General features: G+C 55.0%; 1 protein-coding gene across 6 annotated transcripts in view; it reads right to left on the bottom strand.

Annotated features, from left to right (window-relative positions):
* Positions 1 to 2621: 2621 nt before the first annotated feature.
* The window catches only part of PNKD (PNKD metallo-beta-lactamase domain containing), a 60634-nt gene continuing 50434 nt past the window's right edge, over positions 2622 to 12821 (bottom strand). For 3 of the 6 annotated variants that reach the window (XM_040476226.1, XM_040476231.1, XM_040476229.1), the window contains 8 exons: positions 8808 to 8923; positions 8558 to 8688; positions 7882 to 7940; positions 7065 to 7157; positions 6558 to 6721; positions 5742 to 5828; positions 4686 to 4801; positions 2622 to 4446 (listed from right to left, as the gene is read on the bottom strand). In XM_040476226.1, coding sequence (XP_040332160.1) covers positions 4273 to 4446; positions 4686 to 4801; positions 5742 to 5828; positions 6558 to 6721; positions 7065 to 7157; positions 7882 to 7940; positions 8558 to 8688; positions 8808 to 8923 — 940 coding nt within the window. In that variant the 3' untranslated portion in view covers positions 2622 to 4272. The remainder of the gene's footprint in view (positions 4447 to 4685; positions 4802 to 5741; positions 5829 to 6557; positions 6722 to 7064; positions 7158 to 7881; positions 7941 to 8557; positions 8689 to 8807; positions 8924 to 12821) is intronic. The other 3 variants (XM_040476227.1, XM_040476230.1, XM_040476228.1) reach the window with 2 other exon arrangements.

Below are 12821 nucleotides of genomic sequence, written 5' to 3'. Positions count from 1 at the left end.
ATGTTCACATCGACAGCTTCCTTGGTCTCCGTTCTTCCCTTGAACCCCTAAGTCTGCCCATTTAGTGTTCCTTCTCTTTTCCCTTTTCTGCCCCTAGAGACAGCCTGTGATTCAGGAAAAAATGCTATTTTTATTTTTTCAGTATTTTTTATTTTTTTATTTTTTATTTATTAAAAAAAAAATTTGGGGGGCGGAGCCTGGGTGGTTCAGTCGGTTGAGCATCCAACTTCGGCTCAGGTCATGATCTCGTGGTTTGTGAGTTCAAGCCCCGCGTCGGGGTCCGTGCTGACAGCTCAGAGCCTGGAGTGTGCTTCGGATTCTGTGTCCCCCTCTCTCTCACCCCACCCTGGCTTGTGTTCTGTCTCTCTCTGTCTTTCAAAAATGAATACACGTTAAAAAAATTTTTTTTAATGTTAATTTATTTTTGACAGAGAGAGACACAACATGAGCGGGGGAGGGGCAGAGAGAGGGAGACACAGAATCCGAAGCAGGCTCCAGGCTCTGCAATGTCAACACGGAGCCTGATGCGGGGCTCGAACTCACAAACCACGATCATGACCTGAGCCGAAGTTGGACGCTCAACCGACTGAGCCACCCAGGCGCCCCATATTTTTTTCAGCATTTTTTAAAGTTTATTTATTTATTTTGAGAGAGAGAGCGCAGGGGAGGGACAGAGAGAGAGGGAGAGAGAGAATCCCAAGCAGGCTCTGCATTGTCAGCACAGAGCTTAACGTGGGGCCTGAACCGCTGAACCGTGAGATCATGACCTGAACTGAAACAGAGAGTCAGACACTTATTGAGCCATCCAGGTGCCCTAACTTGCTGGTTATTTTTAAAACTACATATTCAAATACCTTTGTGGCCACGTACCTATGCTCTTCTATACAAGTAATTATTGCACCAGGAATCTGATGTACCATTTTCCAAAGTGACTTCATATACCTTTTCTCATCTGACTCTCCTAATAGCCTCTAGTAAGTGGGATTGTCGGTGAAGATTTATGATTGTGCTGCCTTGCCTCATTTCTGGTACGAGTCCCTATTACTTTGGGGGACATTTTCCACACAGGGCACCTTTCAGTTGGGTCTGACACTGCCCTTCCGAGTGTGGTCATGTGGCCTAACCTGGCAGTGAGAGGGGCCCTTCCCCCTAACTCCTATGATTGGTTCCCAATGAAACTCAGTCTCTGGGACTACCGGAGGTTCTGCTAAATTTGATGAACTAGTGGCCTGGAAGCCTAGCACTTAAAGATAGAGATGATCTTTCCACTGCAGGGAGAAAGCCTGGCAGAGAAGGGTACCAATACAGAAGAAAACTGAGCTGAATGATAAAACTGCCCTTTGACTCTGTGGATCCAGCCGTGACTGAAGTCACCGTGACATAATCCCACACTTCTTAATTTCACCAGCTGATAAATTTTCCTCTTAGTTTTAAGCTCCTAAGTGTTGAGTATGTCCCTTGCACCTGAAAGGGTTCTGACTCCTTCAAGGTTGTCATCTCTATGGAAAGTGGAGAAACCGAGGTCATGGAAGGGAAATTTGCCCAAGGTCACTTGGATGTTGAATGACAGAACTGGGAATAGAGCCGGAGTCCCTAAGGCTGGTGGCACCCGCTCTCTTGCAAGCAAAGGGCAGGCAGTGTGGTTGTTGCCGGTCAGTTCCAGCACCTTGAAAAGCACGTGCCATCTGTCATTCAGGGTGATGCCCCAGTGGGAGGGTCACCCAAGGCTCTACAGAAATGTTTTGCCAGCCCCAGAGAACTGTCGCCAAGTGCCCCTGAAGCTGGGCTTCCCCAAAGAGACTTGGCCCTGGGGGCTTGCCCGTTCAAGACAGGAGTGATCCAGAGACAACCACAGAACACAGAGAACTTCCCTTCTTCAGGAAGGTGAGGACCATGGCCCCTTCCTCCCTGCCCACCCTAAGCGCAGTCCTGGTCCAGGACAGGGAGGCCAGTGCCAAAGTCCCTAGCTTGGGGTGAGGGGCGCCTCAGAGGGGAGGCCGAATTGTGGCCAGGTGTGGGAAAACCATGCCTTGGTCTGGCCCCGAGGAAATGTGGAACTAAGCTGGTACTTCCCAGTCGTCAGGCATGTCAGGGCCACCTTGCGGAGTTCTGCCATGCCCACAATACCACCTGGACTTTGTTCCTCTTTCGTGAGTTGAAAACTGTGGTCACTTTGTGGGAAAAAAATAAAAGAAATTAAAAAAAGAAAAGAAAAGAAAACTGCTATCACTCGCCAAAAACATGGGCCTCAAAGGTAAATACAATGAAAACACAACCATGGTGTTAACGTTTAACTCAAGATGGTTGACGGTCGGTGCTGACCTGGAGTCTGACTCTGCTAGAACGCGTCAAGAGGGGCTGGCACCAAGGCCTTGCCCCTCAGTGCTATTCCTCTCCCTCGCTGCCAGTGTTGCACCTGTGCCTCTCAAGCTCTGGAAAACACTAAGGGAAGCACATTGTAATCCCGAACAAGTGCACACGAGCCACGGGAGCATGTATTTATAGCACTGTTTCCGGCCAAGGCTCTTGGAGAGCAGTAACTCCAAGTTAGCAGACCTGTGACTGAGACGGGAAAGTGTGACCAGTCATAAAGACGATCTCACTGAGTGACCAAGCCCTGGTTAAATCATTCATTCATCCAAGATTTATTGAGCGCCTACTGTGTGCTAGGCACCGTGCTAGGCGCAGAAATACAGAGATGCATTAAGATACAGTCCATGCCCTGAAAGGTTCACAGTCTAGAAGGGGAGACAAACATGTAAACAAGTAAAATACAGTGTGATAACTGCCACGAGAGAAGCATTTACAAAGAGCAGAGGTAGCCTGGAGGGCAAGGGGCATGGGGGATGTCTTCCCGGAGGAGGGGGCCTTTGAGGGGGATTGTGAGAGATGAATGGGTGTTTGCCAGGCAGACAAGGCCGGAGGGGCAGGGGAAAGGCATTCCAGTCTGAAGAAACAGCATGAGCGAAGGCACAGAGGCATGAAACTGCATGTCTTGGGGGACAGGGAACTCTATTCTGGTGGTATTGCTAGAGTTGGTACCAGAGGCTGTGGCTGGAGAGGGAGGCAGAGGAGGGACGATGAGGGGAAGCTGAAGGGAGGGGTCTTCTTGGAGTCTCAGCAGAGGTGAGCGGAGCCCGAGGGAAGGCTTGCACACAGGAAGCGAAGGCTCCTGGTTGACCCGAGGTATGCCCGCTCGAGGACCTTATGGTTCCTCTCTTCGGCTCCAGAAGGACTTGGACTAGAGACCAGAGGAGAGGCTGAGCTGCGGGGAAGGGCCCAGGCCTGGGGTCCTGGAAGCCACCACTCCGACAGCAGTCTGCTCCCGGACTTCTGACTTCTGCGCTCTGCTGCGCAGACCCCCACCCCCAGCCAGGGTGGGACCAAGGATCAAATGAGAAATGACATGGGGATGTTCTTGGCAAACTGCAGAGGGCCAGATGAATAATGTCTTTATAACTGAAAGCAGAGCGGGACTGAGAGGATAAAGAAGGAGTTAGAGCAAGGCAGAAGTTCCTAAGAACAAGGACCTTCAGGAGAAAACTGCCGTGGCCGGGCCGGAAGATGGCTTTCTCTCCCCTGGAAAGGGGAGTCCTTTGGGCCCCAGGCAGGGGCGGAGGCCTGCTGCACCAGGAGCCTTCCAGTTTCCGTGGCAACCAGGACCCTCCCTTTTCCAGGCTGTAGCGGAGTCACTGAGGCCGAGATTGTCCAGACAGCCAGACTTCCAGCCCTTTCATATTTCCCAGAAATGGCTGTTTGAAAAATGCTTTTGTGGAGGGGGGGTGGGGAGAGGAGGGGCGGGGGGGAGGGAGGCTTGGGGAGGAGAGCCAGTGTCTCAGGACACCAGAGCCCAGCTCCCCCTCTGAGTGGCCGCTTTTCCAAGGCACCACACCTCAGGCCACTTTGGGGGACCGTCTTTCCCAACCCTGGATGGGAGAAGGGGGAAGATGACCCCTCACTGCCCGGGCAGGAACAGGGCAGGAGAGGAGGCGCCCTCCCAGCTGGCTCTGGAGATGTCCCAAGGCTCCGCCTTTCCTCTCGCCCCGGATAACTCAGCCTCACCCAGTGGGGTCTCCAAGCCTTCCACCAGCCTCCTCCTCCTCGGTCTCACGTCCTCATCACCTCGACCCTCCTCCCCTGACAGTGCTGGGACTGATGCCCGCCGTGGGCGCCGGTGGAGGTGGCAGGTGGTAGCGATGAGAGGGATGGTGTGGTGCGGGCGACGGGTGGCCTCCCCGCCGCGGGGGGCGGGCTGGGATGGGGTGGGGGCTGTCACTTGCTCTTGTGCAGGTCCTTCAGCCGGCGGAGCTTCTCCAGGAGCTCGGCCCGGGAGTAGCTGTCGTCCCCAGTGGGGCCCGGGCCTGGCCCCAGGGCCTCCTGCAGCACCAGGCAGTGGGTCCTCAGGAATGGGTTGTAGGAGCGCTCTTCTCCCAGGGTGGATGGGCACTGTGGGACGAGAGGCACCAGGTTGAGCGGAGAGAATCTGGAAAATAGACCCAGTCAAGGAAGCCTCCCCCACCCCCTACCCTGTCTCAGGGTCCAGGAGGCCTCGCTTGAAGGCCTGTGAACGGAGCTCCCCCCCTCCCCCGTCAGAGCTCTGGGGAGGGGCCTGCAGGCCCCAGCTCAGCAGAGAGGGGCTCCTGCTGGGGAGTGCCCTCGGGCCCCTCCTGGACCCAAGCCCCCACCGTGCTCTTGCGCTCCATCCGCTGCCTCTGCACCCACTGCATCTTCCTCTCCCGGGCCAGGTTCTCGGGCTCGACCACACCCGCAAAGCCCAGGTTCTCCTCCGCGTACTCGTGACCTGAGGACCACCACGGGGGCAGAGAGCAGGACACACAGAGATTGGTGGTGGGGTCAGAGAATGTCCTCCCTACCCACCGGCCTCTGGGTACCTGACAACCAGGGGGAGGCGTGGCCCTTCCAGGAAAGCCCCAGCCACACAGAGCTGCTTCTCTGAATGTGGGCACAGGTCAGCCATGAGTGAAGGGGCAGAAGCAGTTCAGGGGGGAAAACCACCAGACCTGGAGCCGGGGGACCTGCATCCTAGCCCTGACTCTGCCCCTGCCCAGCTGTGCAACCTCAGCCAAATTGTGGCACCTCTCTGAGCCACAATTTTCTCATTTGGCAAGTGGAAAAAACAAACTATAATGCTACTAGAACACAGATGTGTCCCCGGTGCTTAGAACAGAGCCTGGCACATGTTAGGTGTTCAATAAAGCACTTGTCAAATGAATGGATGGATAAATATATGGTTTGAGGATTAATTGACATGTTAGTGATGCGTTTTAGAAACTATGGATATCCGATGTGTGTGTGTGTGTGTGTGTGTGTGTGTGTGTGTAGGGACATGCAGTGTCTGTATGGATGGACAAATGGACATTCAACGTACATGCACGGGGAGTATAGATCTGGATGCGTGCAGAGTAGATTCACTGACTTCTCCGATAAGCAAAGGCTATTTTCTGTTCTAGGCTCTAGCTATAAAATATCAGCCATGTCTCTGAGATGCACCAGGGCCTACAGGGCTCCCAGGAGGCAGGGCTCCCAGGAGGCTGTCAGGGGCAGTTAGTGTGAGAAGCAGAGGCATTCAGAGCCAGTGCTCCAAAATGAAGGGCGCTCTGCCCTGACTGCTAGAATTGGCTCCCCGGAGCCATCAGAGGTGGAGTTGCGTCACCTCCGGGCCCGAAGCTGGGTGGGCTGGGACTCTAGGGGAGTGAGGGAGGAGTGGAGGGGCACCTCACCGGGCCACAGCAGAGTGTCATCCCCCAGCCCCAGCACCGTGTCCAGGGAGCTCAGCATGGTCTCTGCAGTGCCCTCGAAGGTCCGTCCTGGTGAGGGTCGGCGGGTATGTTACAAGATACAAGGAGAACACAGCTTGGCGTAAGTAAGAGGGGTGGGGACCAGCTTGCAGAGCTGGGACTGGCCAGCAGCCCTAGCCTTGCCCCTGCCATACCCAATCCCCCAGGCTTCCGTGCCGTCCTTCCCACTGGATGCTGAGCCCACATATTCACTCCCCAACCAGACCTGTTTGAAGCCTCTGTTGCATATACTGACATGTGGGTGGGGAGGGGGTACAGAACCTTCAGGCTGAGTTCTAAGGGCCCCAAGCACAGCTGGTGTGGGGTTGCGCTTTTCCACGGAGCACTTTTTTCTTTGCCAGTGCTGCCCTTTGAGACTCCGTGCAGCCTGGGACTGTGGTCCTCCCCCACCCACGGTTTACCCTCTCATTTGGAGGTTTTCCACTTTTTGTAATCCAGTCTCTCCAGTGACTGTAGCAGAGAACTAGGCTCCATGGTGGAAACAAATACCCTGTGAGGTCTGTACTCAGTTACCGGTGTTGTCTCATTCTGTCCATCCCCTGTAGGAAGTTGTGAAGGTATTAAAAAAAAGGGGGGGGGGGGGGCTAATACAGATGGGAGTAACTGTCAAGGCAATATCTGTGCTAAAACCAAAGTTTTAATGCACTGCATGGGACTGTGGCTGTCCTTGGGTCCCTGTCCAGACCTCTCCCCCTCCTTTCTGGCCCCTCCCCCTGCTTCCCTTTTGGGGGAACTCACCACAGCCAGAGAGGAAGAGCAGGTCCCCTGAGAAGAGGCAGGAGGGACCCTTGTAGGGCTCCCCATCCAGCAGGTAGACCAGATGGCCTTGCGTGTGTCCAGGGGTGGCCAGGGCCCGGATCTGGAGCCGTCCCACGCTAACTACATCTTGATGACACAGGGGACTGAGAAGCAAGGCAATAGCGGAGAGAAGGTACTCGAGCTTGGGATGTGCTGCTCCTTGTCCCACCCTAAGCCCAAGGAGCTTCCACACCAAAGAGGGAAGGCACCCACGATGCCCAGGGCTTCAGATCCAAACCCTCGCCTCTTCCTCTTTTGGGGACCATGGCTGGATGAGTTGGGGGGTGGGTAGTGCCAGTCTTCAGATGGGCTCTGATCTGCCCTCTAAGGGTCAGGAAGGGCATCAGCAAAGACCCAACTGCTGGCAGTCCTGCGATCCTCGACTGAAGGGTGGGGTGCGGGAAAGGGCCCACGGAAGGACCATCCACCCTGGGGTCAGGGACTTACTGGGTGAGGTAGGGGATGCCGTCCTGAGGGCTCCCATACACCCGACAGTCCTGGTGCCGCCGGCTGAGGTCACGGTTCCCTCCACTGTGGTCCCTGTGGGATGGCAGAGACAGGCAGGGACTCTGAGGGGCAATGGTACTGGGCCTCCTTGCCTTCCTCTTTCCAGATCTCCAGGCCTTTGGGCACTGATCCCCGGGCTTCTGAAGTGAGCCAAGCTGTCCACACCTCTAGGCCTTTGCTCAAGCTGTTCCCCTGCTCAGAAGGTCATCCCCGCGACTTGCCACCCCTCCCTTCTGTCACCCAGCCAATGCCAACTGATCTTTCTGGCCTCTCTCAGCTCCAGGGTCATCAGCCTCTAGTCTCTCCAAGTGGACCTGGTCACACTTCACCAAGTGCCCCCCACCTCCTGCACCTTGTGCCAAGTGCCACCCAAATGTTTGTCATCATTGCACACTGTCATGTGGGGCTGTCTCCCCCACTGGACTATAATCTGCTTGAGGAAAGAACTCACGAGGTCTGCCCACGTCCCAAGCACAGCAGGCATCTACTACATGCCCACGGAATGAGAGATAAATGCCTGCCCTGCTCTCCTCTAGGGCTTTAGGAGTCTGATAAGTGCAGGGTGGGAGATCCACCCTTTCCCTCCTTCTCTGCTGATGCCCTGGTGGCTTTAGGAAGAAGGTGGGTGCCCGCTCATCCTGACTCCCGGCCCCCCAGACCAGCCTGTCCTCCCTAGGCCCAGTCCCAAACAAGCCCGCTGGGGCCAGGGTCGGCCAGGGAAGGTCATCCGTACCCAGATGCCACCCCAGTCCCTTACCAGTGCTTGTGAGTGCAGAGGATGGCAACCAAATCAACGCCCTCCTTTTCAATGGAAGCCTGGGGGAGAGAGAGGAGGTACTGAGACTGAGGAGTGGTGTGCAGAGAGGGACAGGGGTGCAGGTGCTGGCTGCAGAGGGGGCAGCAGGGAGGATGAGGGACAGGGAGGTGATGGAGCTAGAGGATGAGAGGATGAGAGGAGCTACAGGATGAGAGAGCTAGAGGATGGAGCTAGGGGGAGGGGGGAAGCTGAGACTGAGCAAGGGCAATGGGGGGAGGGTGGGGAGGTGGAGACCCGAGGTGCGTAAACACACAGATATAGCCACATACAGCGAAATCAGAAATGGGAAGGAAAGATGGAGAGATCCAGACACTGACAGACACAGATGAGGAGAGAAGAAAGACGGTCAGAAAGGGGCCACAGAGAGTGAGAGACAGGAGAAACCTCAGACCATGGTCCTGAGTCAGCATCCCTCTCCCTGTGGCTCAGATCCCCCACGGCTGTCCTCCCCCCATCCCAGCCATGCCCTGGACACTGGCCCTTAACCCCGCTGTGGTTGTGGGGGTCTATGTGTGAGGGCATGTGCAAGGGGACACATTCCACTGGCAGAGGGATCAGAGTCAGCCCCTCTCTAGTGACACCAGGTACCCCTGCCCCCCACCGCCCCTCCCCTCACCTGTACAGCCTGAGGGTCAGAGGGGTCCACAACCACAGCCAGCCGGGCCTGGGTGTCGATGATGAGGTAGCTGTAGTTGTCTGAGAGGACGGGGATGGGAAGCACCTTCACTCCTGGGGGACAGAGATGGGCTGTGGACAGGGTGACGCGTAGGGAGCCCAGCAGCCAGGGGCGTGTGATGGGGCATAGGTAGGGAGGGTGGGTGGGCACAGCCTGGGGCGATGGTGGCCCCGGGGCAGCCAGAGCTCACCGTTGAAGAGACGGGGCTGGGTTCTAGAGTGGCCTTTGGGGTAGCGATTCCGAGCCCTGCGCAGCTGCTGGCGGTAGAAGAGGTACCCGAGCCAGGTGCGGGTGTACAGGCTGTACCTGCGGGGCGGGATGTCTGTGCTCAGCCCCGCCCCTGCACGTGGGCGTGGGGCCCTCGGAGATGCCCAGGTCCCACGTGTCCACTCCCTTGGCCACGCCCCCCCCCAAGTCAGCGCACCGCTACCATTATCTTGTGCCTACTGTCTGCCCTGCTCAGTACACTGCCGTGATGGACACACCCCGAGCCCCAGGCCCATCAGGGGAGATGTGAGCTGAGGGATTCACAGAGGGGACTCAGAGGGGACTCAGAGGGGAGGGGGTTATTCCACGAGAAGGGTGGACGTGTTAGGAAGCTGAAATGAGGTGTAAAAAGTGTTTCCGGAGAGCAGTGGTGCATCACAATCACGCCTGGGAGTTAAAACAGATTCTTTGCCCCATCCCCAGCCTTCGGGACTCAGCAGGTCTGGGGCGGGGCCTGGGAATTTGCATTTCTAACGAGCTCCAGGTGATGCTTGTTGCTGCTGGTCCAGGGACCAAACCTGGAGAGCCACTGGGGTAGAGGAAACAACAGGCCAGGCCCAGAGGCGGCAGACAGCAGCGCGCTCTCTTTTGCGGAACTATAGAAAGTTCTGTCTGGCTGTCTGGTGGAGGAAGCAGGGAGAGGTAGGCTGGACGGTCTGACCACACTCCCTCCCCCCTCCCGCCACGATTTCAGGCCATCCCACGCGCTGCACAGAGAAAGGAAAAGGTGACAAGTCAGCACAAATAACAGAGGGGACTTGTGAGTGACAGAGGCCTCCAAACACAGGACACGGGCAGGCAGGGCAAGCTTTACGGGCGTGTGACCTGTGCGGTCATCTAGGGCCCCTGCGCTCGGCTTAGCGCTCCGTGGTCACCATCTTGAAGCTCTTCATGATTTTTTTCTTAGAACTTGTGTCCTGCAAGTGAAGCCTGACAAGGGAACAGGCGGTGGGTGGAGGAGATGACAGAGCACGTGTGCGCTCTGTCCCGACTGCCCCGCACCCACACCGCGTGCGCGGTGCCCACAGCCCGGGCTTCTGGTGCATCCGTCATGGTGGGCATTCGGACTCCAAGTGGTTACAAGGTGAGTACACACCTATGACTAAGGGGCACACCGGCTGGCCTGGGAGGCCACACCCTGGCCCAAACCAGAATTGGCTTTAAATGCAGAAGGAAGTTAGTGGCATTCTAAGAAACGCCAATGACCAAGAAGCCCTGTCCATCCTTTCTCACTCGTGTTATTACCCCGTATGATCCGACCACTTACGCTGTAAAAGATGCTACAGAAGGAAAAGGAAAGAGGGTAACCTATCTGCCCCATCTTTTCTGTCCTCCCTCGCTCCTGAGTGAGCTGAAGGCCGACAGAGCTGGCAGAATGCGTGTGTGTCAAAAGGGATGGAAACAGGTAACTTCGTTTTGTGTGGCATTTTCCACTGCTCGGGTAAGAACAAAACACATTATCTGCGTACACGCTAAGAAATGTGAATTACGTAGTTTCAGTGATTTCATATGACTTAAATGTCATTTAAGACTAAGGCAAAAGGCAAAATTCATGTTAACGACTCAGATTTTTAATTTTTCTTTACCTAGAATGACATTAAGTAGCAAACTAAAAATATGAGGACAGGTCAAAAGAGAAATTGTAGAAGAAAGGAAAAGCTTATTATATTTTAGTAGCTATCATGGCACCTTTTTCCTGCTCTTTGAACAAAAGGCCCCAAATTCCATTTTACATCAGGCCCTGCAAATAATGTGAGCAGCCCAGCCGGCTCAGATCGAGCCACCTGGAGCTGTCCCACATGCTGGCCTCTCTGAAGGGAACATGGAAGTAGGCTGGGGTGGTCAGGTGCTGGGAGGGCGGTGGGGGCTTCCAAAAGCCTCTGTGCCAATGTTCAGGGTTGCACAGCAAGTCAGAAGAGGGGCAGAGATTCTGGCTGATTAAGCCTGGGACAGAGAGGTCGAGGTACAGGGTGGGGGGTCGATAATGCACCCTAAATCTCTACAGAGATTTGCTGTGTTTCTGTTGGGGTGGTGGGGGCAGGGGCAGCCCCTCTTCAGGCCCCCCTTTGGGAAGAGCTGGCTGATTTGCATACACGTGTTTCAAAAACCCAAGCAGGTTTCCTCGATTTTGCCAGAGTTTGATCATTGCGATCCCTGCTCTGGGTACCCACACACGTGTGCAGGTTGGGATCTGGATACACCACGGGAGGGTCTGGCCATGCTTTCTGTGTCTGGATGTGCAGTTTTCATAGGCCCCCCTCTGTTGTGCTTTCAAATCAGCTCCAGCCGCTTCACACTTCTGTGCATTCAACCATGGTTAGTGAGACCTTTGCTCTTAGCCTGCTTTGGGCGCACAGTGAGTAAGGCAGAGTCACCGCCCTCTAGCAGCTTATATTCTAGTGGGACAGACAGGAGAATAAAGACATGTCAAGTCAAAGTGACAAAATAAAACCGGGCAACAGAACAGAGAATGATGACATCAAGGGAAGGCCTCTCTGGAGGGTAATGTTTCCAAGAAGTGAGGGAGCATGCTGTGTCAGAATGTGGGGAAGGCTCACCCAGAACTGGACAGACCGGAAGTGTAAAAGTCCCCAGAGGGAGGAAGGGAGCCAGCTGGCAGGGGCTGCTGATTCTCTGTGCCCAACGAGAGAGGATTGGTTGGGACAACGTAAATAGAAAAAGAATGTCAGTGAGACAACTGGAAAGATTTCAGTAAGGTCTGGAGGGTAGTTAAAGAGTTTCTATGGGTGTCAATTTCTTGGTTCTGCTCATTGTCTGTGGTTATGGAAGACGTCACATTCAGGGGAGCAGGGTGAGAGGTGTATAGGAATCCCGTGAGCTATTTTTGCAAGTCTGAAATTATTTCAAAGTGAAAACTTACAAAATAATAAATCAGGGAATAAAATCACCCTTTCCTCTGTGCCCCGACACCACCTCGCATCTGTGCTTGGAGTCCTGTTCCTGACTTCATTTCTTCCTACTTAGGCTTATGGAAAGCGTGGGGGCCCTGGGTTCCAGTCATGGTTTGGCTCCCTCAGCCCAGTGTCCTTGGGCAAGTTATTGGTCTCTTAGATTGGGCTCCTCATCTATAAAGTGGTGATACCATGACTTATTTAGTTCCGCGGGGCTGTGTGAAAATCCAGTGACATGAGACAAGATAACGAATGTTAACAGTCGGTCGAGGGCCTGGTGGGGGGAAGGCTCAGCAACTGTCGCTTCCTTCCCGAATTCAGCCGGGCACCCCTCACAGCTGTTAGAACGTGGTTGTCCACATTTGGGAGGGACCTGATAAATGTTCCCTTGTCTTCCTTATTGGATGCTTATTATATGTGCTTGATTTCCCAGCGAAGGTCAAGATCCACAAAGGGAGGGACTGTGCCCTGAGAGGCTGCCGTGAACAAGGCCGCTTTCTTTCATTTACTCTTTTCAGCAACTATTTCCTGCACGTGCTGGACATGGTGCAGACAGCGGAGAGCAAGGCAGGGCCCTGCCAACATAGAGAGGGGAGTGGCCAACTGACACCAACCCAGGAAACAAATCAATCGCAAGCAGCTGGTGGTGGAAGAGGGCAGCCCGTCTTACTGGAGACAGGGTGCTCAGGGAAGGCCTGTCTCTTCTCTGAGGGTCACAAATGAGCTGGGAATGGAAATCAGAGAGGGAGTGTGGACTGTCTGGGCGATGCAGCAGCACTAAGGCCCCGAAGCAAGCAGGAGTGGGGCATGTTCTGGGAGTTGCCAGGAGGTCTCGGAGTCTGTAGGCAGGGCCAGAGGGATGGAGAGTGCCAGGGGAGGGGTCAGAGGGGTGGGCAGGGCCAGGCAGTGGAAGGGGGCAGGAAACTGCTGGTGGTTTTTATTTTTTTAATGTTTATTTATTTATTTTGAGAGACAGCGAGTGGGGAGAGGGAGAGGGGCAGAGAGAGAGGGAGACAGAATCCCAA

Source organism: Herpailurus yagouaroundi, unplaced genomic scaffold, assembly GCF_014898765.1.
Source record: "Herpailurus yagouaroundi ecotype Mexico unplaced genomic scaffold, PumYag 140, whole genome shotgun sequence".
Lineage (NCBI taxonomy): Eukaryota > Metazoa > Chordata > Mammalia > Carnivora > Felidae > Herpailurus > Herpailurus yagouaroundi.
This window is presented reverse-complemented; position numbering and strand designations above follow the sequence as displayed.